Raw genomic sequence first — 9618 nt, 5'->3', positions numbered from 1 at the left:
AACGGAAATCGTCGATGCAGTCGGCGACAATGTTTAAGGAGGCAGAACGACGGTGAAAATTTAAAAACGTAAAAGAACAACTACTGAAATGTGACATCGTCGCGACGAAATACGCGAACAACGGCGGGCACTGTGATTGCCGAGCGGCGGCGGCGCACCGTAGTGCGAGCGGATTCCGCCGTGTGGCGTTGCCCCAATAATATATTAAAATAATATAACAACAATAATATCGTCGTCGGCGGCGGCGGGCGCTAGTGGCGAGAGAACACGTCTTCGCAGCGGCGGCGGCGGCAGTTACGACGGTCGAGCGGGGAGTGGCAGGGGGACGGCGGTATTATAGTGGCCGTCGACCGCCGTAACCGGCGTCAGTATACCACGCTCGCTCGTTCAATTCGGTCCGCGCAGCAGACTTACTGGTATACGCAAACGCGCACACACGCACACTCACACACACACACACACACACACGTCCCGCAACCGTTTGCAGTACGCGACATGGTGCGCAACGGCCGCCGACCGGAGGCAGCAGCACAAGCGTTGTGGTGAACGCGCCCCCCGCGACATTCAGTGAAGACGACCGCCGCCGCCGTCAGTCGCCACTCGTCGACGCCGCCGCGCAGTGTTCGTCCAGTCAGTGTGCGATCGTCCGCCTTTGCCGACGGTACTCGACCGTTGTAGTAACCGTTGTGGTCGTGTGCCAGTGTGTTCCGTTCACCGCTCGCGACAACTGCTGCACGAGTGCAGAGATCGCGCGCACTGCAAGTCGTGTGCCTATCATCCGCCGATTAATAAAAATTTTGTTTTTATTTTTTATTCGTCGTCGGCAAAATCGTTGAGTTAAATATTTTAATTCAGTTTTTTTTTACGCGACGACGTGTTTTGCTAGACGGAAAAAAAAATATATTTTTTTCCTCTACCTCGCTCGAACGCGTGTAGACTTTGAATTTATTTTAAATTTTATTTAATTTTTTTTTTTTTTTTTTTTGGTGCGTTTTCGTTATTTTTTTCGATCACGTGTGACGTGTGTCTTTTGGATCGCAACGATACGTATTTCTACGCGTTTATCAATAAAAACACATTTTTCGCAAAATGGTACCTAAACAAGAAACGATCCGCATCATAGACTCCTCGTCGGATAACAAGTTGGCCCTGCCGATATTCGGCTCACAACTGGTTGATGAAAATTCGCTGACACCGTATTCCGATGCAACACAGGTGCGTGTCATCTCCTTGTTGATTAATAGTGTATTTTACCCAAGCCAACTGATTTGTTTTTTTTTTTACCAAAATTATTTTTATTTCCGCGTGCACGATTTTCCCGGCGATAATCGCGCATTAGTTATATTATCAAAAATTATCGATATCTCAATTTTTGGTAGTTGTCGTGTGGTAAAAATAACGACTGTAATAATAATAATAATAATAATAATAACAATAACAACACGAAAATAAACAAATAATCTCCTATAGTAATTTAATAATAATGATAGTAAAAATGTATATATATATATTATTATATTAATTTTCTGAATCTCGTTAATTTTAAAATCAAATTAATTGAAATCGCAATAATGTGACCCAAATTTCCCTGGTGCATCCGAGATTACGAGAAATGTTTGACGAACGTTTACGCGACTGTTATCTTATCTGCACGCCACTGTCCGGCAACGCCGTAGTTTATAAAATTGTATTTCGGCTGTATAGTTACTTTGGAAGTTAACGCGTCATTTATTTTTACTTGTTAGGGTGTAACCAAAATTATTTAATTATTGGAATTTTGTTTCCTTCTAGATAACAATATTGCAGATTTTACCCATGTCCGATATAGATTTTTCTGAAAATACGCTTAAGAAAAAACCTCGGAAAAAACATATTTGATTATTTTTAAACTGATGTGCAAGATTTGCACATCCAGTGAAATCAAGTTAAAACTTTTTAAAATGTTATTTTTAATGTATTTATTTTTCTATTTTGCATAAAAATGAAAATGAAAATTTAATATATTCTAATTTAATAATAATTTGTTCGTAGAAAAAATCTCATAAAAAATGTAAAAAGTTAAATATTGATAATTTTTTGAAGTATCTGTATTTATAGACAATTAGTTCTTAAAATATCAAACTTGAACATTGCCAACAATTTTAAGTCTAATCTAATTTATACTAATAAAAACAAATTTTAGAATAAAAATTGTAATATATTTAATATTTATATTAATAAAATATTAAATGTAGTATCTTGATATACTTAATATTAATTATTTAATTAAAATCTCATCTGCTGTAAATAATATCCAATTTATATAATTATATTATTTTACCTACTAATTTTTCCTAATGTAGCTAGTGTAAACATTTACCCGGAAACGAATTTGTGAACACGGTATATTATAGTTTTGTCCGTGAGTGTTTAAATATTTAATCAAAAGACCTTGGTTCTATGCCGTATATGGCAAAACTCTTTTGCCCGGCAGTTATATTAAAACAAAATAAAAAGATAAGATAAAATTGATTCTTTTCAACTGTCATTTTTTAGATGATATGGTCAGGAATAAAATACATCACGGTTTTATAATATTCATATTTAATTATTTATAGTTAAAAAATGTAAAGGCCCATCTAATAACTATTATTACATTTGTATATCGTCCAATTTGATTCGTTTATTTTTAGTTTTTTATTATCTCGACTGATTATCGAGTGCAATTTTTGAATTGACTTCGGTATTATATTACTAAATAATTTCGTCGTATAATATTGACTAAAAATAATTTTTCTCTTCTAAAAAAATATACTTATTATAATAAATAATAATAAATAAAATATTATAAATAAAATGTTCATATTTTCAGTAATATTGTGTTTACCGTGTTATTGGCAAAACACCATTCAAGGTTTTGGATAAAATTATTATATTATTTTTGATTATTAATTATTATCACCGAGTACGTATATCACGTATACCGGTAAGAGTAGTTATGAGTTGGAGTGTGTGATTGCGGTCGGATCACGTACTGAATACGTATTTTTTCGCGTCTCGATATTTGCCGGAAGAAGATACTCGTAGACTAAGTTTCCGGTTGGTTATTCGCTCTTCCCTCCGAACGCAATTCTGAAAATGTATTTTTACAAAATTCGATCGTCGAATCGCCGAGCAATCCGTTTCGATCATTTCCGATGTAAAAAAATAAAAAATAAAAATCCCCGATCGTTTAATTTGTTAATTTCCTATTCGTTTTTATCCTCCTAGGCGCGATAATCTTGCAATGATGGATAGTTATGTGGGATATATATTTTTCTCTGGTCGAGATTAAAAATTGAGTGTGACGGCAGCGAACTTTGATGACGAGAACGAGGGGGTCGCGGACGCACAGATAGACAGGTGGTTGCCCCGTCCGAAGGTTGTTGTATAGTTGTGTGTGTGTGTGTGTTTATATGTATTTATGTGCGCGCGCAATGAGTCATTCGCCTTTTCCGCGTGACCGTCGTCACGTTGTCGGTGGGAAGGGAAGCGCTCCGTGAGGTTGCGGGCGTACTAGCGAGCGCGCCTCGTTAATGACCTTGAGTTGTTACACAACACCGCGCCGCCACCCCACCGACCGATCGCCTTCGCACGACGCCTTGACAGTGAAAGTAATCGCCGCCGCCGCCGCCGCCGGGTACCGAGCGCCGCGCGCACGCCGCCGGTGAACCGCGTACATACTATTGGCAATGTTATTATTATTATTATTATTATTTTATCATTGTTGTTGTTGTTACTGCTCTGTATTACTATTTTACTATTTTTACTACCAGCCAGTTACTCCACCGCTACGATAATAATAATGTTTTACCACAGTGAAGTCATATTAGACTCGTATTATGACCAAATGGAGATTTTGGAGGCTGGGGATTTCTGCCCCGGTTTGCTCAAAGGCGTGTAACCTAGGTCGGCTGCATCACCCTAAAAGAAAACAAGTTACAATTAAAATATACGGAGTATGAATGTATGATTGATAATAATTTAATACTTTCCCGCATTTAACAAATCATTGTGTAGTTGGTAACGACACTAATGACTTTTTATTGAAAGTATTACCTATATTTGTACACAAAAGTATTTCCGGTAGATTTTAAATTGTATAAAAATGTATTCTTTTGATTAAACGGAGGAAAACCAATGAATACGATAGTTCAAAAAACAATCGTGGCGTTTGTCGGAGAAATTATAAATACGTTCCGATAATAATTGGAAGAAAAATAATTTTTTGTATGTAAAAAGGTTGATATAAATTATTTCTCCTTGTCTAAAAAACCTAAAATAATGCTACTAAATTAGTTTTACTTATTTATCGCCGCTTAATTATATTTTTTAGCAGCAAGTCTGTATTAATGATATTTATTTTTTATTTATTTATTTATTTATTTACACGCGTTTAGCCAACGAATACTATCTTTATTATTGCCGTTTGACGTGCGCGTTCGTAATAATATAATATACAATTAAATATTAATAAATAATAATATTGTACTATAATAACGTTGTCCCGTCGTTCATCCAAAGACGACAACAGTGAATTATAGATATTTTACGTATCACTGTTACGTGGAATTATGTGACCAATTTTTACTAATTTTGCGCATTTTTTTTTCTTTCTTGTTACAGACAAAAAAAAATAATCCAAACCACATCAAGCGGCCAATGAACGCGTTCATGGTGTGGTCGCAAATAGAGAGGCGCCGAATATGCCACGATCAACCGGACATGCACAACGCGGAAATATCAAAACAGCTCGGTATGCTGTGGAAAACGCTAACCGAAGAACAGCGGAAACCATTTATTGAAGAAGCCGAGACGCTGAGACTGATGCACCTTAAAGAGTACCCGGACTATAAATACAGGCCTCGCAAAAGGACGCCAAAGAACAGTGGTAGTAGTGGTAACATAACCACCACGTCCGCCCCAGTCACGATCGCCAAGACCACTACATCAGCTGCTGCTCAGTCAAAATTCCGGAAGAATTTGTGCAAAAAGTTCGGCGGCAACACCGTGACCGTGTCCACCCGCGTCGCATCCGCCCTCAATTCTGAGACGGTGCGCGTAGTGGAGAACAGGAACTCCACAGTCTCGTCGTCGTCGTCGTCGTCGTTGATTCAGGACAACACAACTTCATCGTCTTCGTCGTCATCGACGTCGTCTTCGAAGTCTTTTGTCCGACGCAACGGCATCATACAGGTGAACAGAATGAGCCCGGTGAACACGGAACGATTAAAGTATCACTTCACTATCGATACGGCTAAGGACACGGCTGAGGTGCGCGTACCCGCCTCGGTACACGCTAAGGTGCCGACCAGCCCGACATGCGACTCGCCAAATTCGCCGGAGAGCGCCACGTTCTACGACGATTCGCCGCTGTCGTGTTTCGAAGTCGTCAAGCCGCTCAAAATTAAGTTGCTCAACCCGCTCAACACTTCGGCCACAATCACAGTGCTGACCGACGTGGACGACGACGACAACGAGGACGGTGACAACAACGCCAGCACCGCCAATGCCAACGCCATGTTGCTCAGTCCCGGATCGGCCGCGTCGCTCATGTCTGCCCGACAGATAGACCAGCAACTCCACCAACACCACAACCTAAACAACCACCTGAGCAATCAGTCGGCAGCCGATCTGCTCGCCCGAAACCTGATGAAGGACGATCATCTTCTGGTCAAGGCCGAACCCGCACATCCGTCGCCGTCGTCGTCCTCGTTGTCTGCCGTCGCCCAATCGTCGTATTTCTCTATCAAACAGGAGCCAATGGACTGCGAATCGGAGACGGCTGCGCTAGGCCGCGTCGGCGAGAACCCATCGCTGGCCGACCTCGAGTGCCTGGATGACCTCATCCAGATGCCGTCCGACTTCAAGATGGACATTGACTGCTTATCATCCGACATGGACAACGGCTCTGTCCGGCAGGGTTCGCACCTCGAGTTCACGTGCACGTCCGACATGACCGACATACTCTCCCATATGGGCGTGACCGCCGACTGGGAGGACGTGCGAGGCATCATCAACGACTGCTAGGTGCTTCACGGCTGAGGAGAAAAATGCGTCCCTACCGCCGCTAGCTCCAAACTCACTCCTCCCCACCGCCAAACCCGCCGACAGCATCGTCGTCGTTCGCCGTATCTGACCCGTACTACCCCGTTAAAACACACACACACAATAAATACAAAAACATGAGGTCCTCCGCTGTGATTGGTTATATATATATATATATATTTTTTTTTTTTTAAGTTAATTTATTCGTTTTATTACGTTTTTCTCTTTTTTTTTTTTTTTTGTATCATGTTATATTTATTCTACCTATACGTACGCGTGCAAGTATGTATATATTGTATGCATGTATGTATAGATATGTTGAGATATATATGAAAATCTATATACTGCAGGAAAAAAAAATACACATATAAGTCGACGTGCTTGCGTTTGGAGTAATAAATCACACACATGTAAGTTTTTATGTCCGTTTGTTTTTGTATACGTCTTCTAAGATATATATACATAAAATTGTATTATTACTACTACTTCTGCAGTTGCCACTATTATGTTTTTATACATTCGTTTATGTATACAACACACAGTACTGGTCGGCGGCAGACGACAATCGGAATTAATTTCACTCTTATCGTGTAAATATATTAGACTTTTTTTATATTGTGCGATACGTGTCGAATATTTCATTGTAAGCTTATATACAATATATATTTAATATAAAAACGACGTGACTTTTTATATTTTGCTCGTAAAATTCATCAAAATTTGTGATGTCTCGACGTTTATTTTTTTTTTTAAGTTTGTCGTGTATTCGTAAAAATTAATGATATTATAATATATTATATGTAATTTGGTTTACTTCTGAATCGCTTTTTAAAAATCTTTTGAACACTATTAACGTAATATTGTAAAAATACTATATTGTATGCTAGTTAGTATACTAGAGCCTCAGTAGACAATAATGATAATTATAATATTTGCTTCATAGTCTTTAAATGTTATTTTTTTTTACTCCAAGTGTGAACATTTTGTTTAGGTGTTTTTTATATATTCATATATAACATAAATTTTAATCATTATCACGTTGTATTATAAAAAATAATTATACTGTTGCTTAAGTGTTGTTAAGTATAGGGTGCTTCCATTTGTATGATGATTATGAAAATTAAAAAGCAAAAAAAAATTATAATATTATATTTATGTGTGTATATATATATACATATATATACGCGTACGTGTGTATATATGTATGTTTATGTGTGTATATTATATATTATGAAAATCTTTTGTCCGAATTAGAAAGAGGAATGTTTTCAACATCATATTTTTTTTTATGCTTTGGCTAGATACTTACACATTATAAGCGTATTTTGATTTACCTGTATTTTTTATTCAAATTCAAAAGTAAAAAAAAAAAAGAAAAAAAAACCACGAACGATTATTTTCGATTTTTACCTGTAATAATTATAACACATCGTGTAAAATAAAATACCATGTACATTAATGAAGAGAAACGAGGGCGAGCGATACGGTGGTGTTTGTATCATTTTTACCATTTGAACCCCACGAGTCATTTTGTACTAATTAAAATCCCTAAAATTTATTTGATCTCATACAAACAAAAAAAAATATTTTTTTTTATAATTTAAATATATAACTTCAACAACTTTTCTGAACGTCATTAATAAAACACGATGAATACTTGTTCAACAAAGCATTTATAGATTGTTTTGTAATGAATTAATTATATTTTTCCTAATATTAGCCCTTAAATGATATTTTGAAGTGCAAGAATATACACTATAGTCATGTTTATTATGTATCTATATACAATATATATATATATATATATATATATAATACAAATATAAGATGTATGACATTATATCTATGTACCAGGTACCTTTATGTATATTAAGGTATTTACAAAAAAAAAAAATAATAAATAAAAACGAAAAAAAATACAAGGTCTAATATTATACATTATATTATTATATTATTCACCTTATTATTATCATTATTATTATTACTATTATATTGTTTTCTATATATATGTATTAGCGTTATAAGTGTAATATGATTAAACCTCCCCCCATACTTTCTTATTTCTATTTTATATACTTATATATTAATTGGTTTATTATTATTAAAATACATAATATTATGTACATAATGATGCGTACGATGTGAATGTGTTGTATATAGATTTACTCATTGTACATTATTACAGGTAGACTATGGTACCGTACCTATATATTGTTCGCAAGTAAATCGGTATAATGATGTTAAGAAGTTTTAACACTATTTTTTTTTAATTACTATTATTATTATTATTATTTGTGCATCGCGTTATTTTATATAAATAAAAAAAAACGAACGTGCGCGCTTGTACAAAAAATACATTATAAAAGTATAATCTTTTTTTATATCTTAAAATTATATTTATATAATTGTTAATCAATTGTGTTTTTCTTTTTCTACCTGACTTTTCCATTAGATATTCTTCATTTTTAAATCTTTTTTACGATCTCGAAAGAAATGAAAACAGTCTTAAGAGTGTAGAGGCTGCACTCGTGATGACCCGATGACGAGGTGAGCTACGAATGCAAAATCAAACGATTTTGTACAATTTTTCCGAAAAGAGCACTAAAAGTTATGCTGCTCGTCGAATAAAAAACAAAACAAAAAAGTACAACAAACACCTCTCAAAGTGTGGCGGCGACAGCCATTAAAAACGTTGAGTCATACGTGTAAACATGTTTTTATTATTTTTTTACGATAATAATAATAAATAATGCTGTGTTGAACAAAAAATCACATCGGGCTGCGGCGGCGGTGTCGTCTCATAATGTTTAGTCGCGCCCAACCCTATCGATTTGCAAACTCAATTATGTAATACGTATATACATATAATCGGGTGGCCGTGTTAACAATTATTTCCCACGATAATACCCGTCAAAATTAAATCTAAAATAAATATGGTAGTTTGATACAAATTGATTTCATTTCCCTGCCGGTGAAGTACCCAGAGGTATATATATCGTCCGATTTTATATTTTTTACATGCTATATTTGAATGGCGTACCTACGCTTAATATCGCCATCGTTGATCGAAATTATGAACATTGCGATCATAATATCATGATATTTATCGTTTTGCCGTTGTATTATCAGAGGTACCTGCGCGTTATTATTTCAAACGGCGACGTAGTAGTTGGCGTACCTATTCGAAAGTGCCAAATCGACAATAATAATAAAACGTGTACAATATTGTTGTTGCGTACAATGTATTTTGGTAAGCGTACAAAGTTGTAAAATAACTTGTACGCGCTACGTATTATTTATTTATATTATGCTCTATATATATATATAATAAGTGTGCGCGTGTAAGTGTATTTATATATATATATTTATTATATATGTTAATCTAAAACTATTATTGAGCGGCGCGTGCAGTATTACGCGTGACTGCGACGTGTTTGTTATTAATTGTCGAGACGACCGTTGCCGCGTGTGTCGATTTCGAATTTATTATTATTTTTATTTTCGTTTTCCGTTTTAATTACGTCGTTAGCTGTTTTACCCAACACTAATAAT

General features: G+C 35.9%; 1 protein-coding gene across 1 annotated transcript; it reads left to right on the top strand.

Moving 5' to 3' along the window:
* Window positions 1–379: 379 nt before the first annotated feature.
* LOC112599345 (transcription factor Sox-11-like) lies at window positions 380–6250 on the top strand. Its single transcript, XM_025346215.1, has 2 exons — window positions 380–1215; window positions 4645–6250. The coding sequence occupies exons 1-2, from the start codon at window positions 1090–1092 to the stop codon at window positions 6046–6048; spliced, it is 1530 nt and encodes a 509-aa protein (XP_025202000.1). The 5' UTR covers window positions 380–1089; the 3' UTR covers window positions 6049–6250.
* The last annotated feature ends 3368 nt before the right edge of the window (window positions 6251–9618 follow it).

The sequence above is a fragment of the Melanaphis sacchari genome, unplaced genomic scaffold, assembly GCF_002803265.2.
Source record: "Melanaphis sacchari strain LSU unplaced genomic scaffold, SCAv2.0 Contig50_pilon_pilon, whole genome shotgun sequence".
NCBI lineage: Eukaryota > Metazoa > Arthropoda > Insecta > Hemiptera > Aphididae > Melanaphis > Melanaphis sacchari.
Note: the sequence above shows the minus strand (reverse complement) of the source record. Positions and strands in the feature narration are given on the sequence as shown.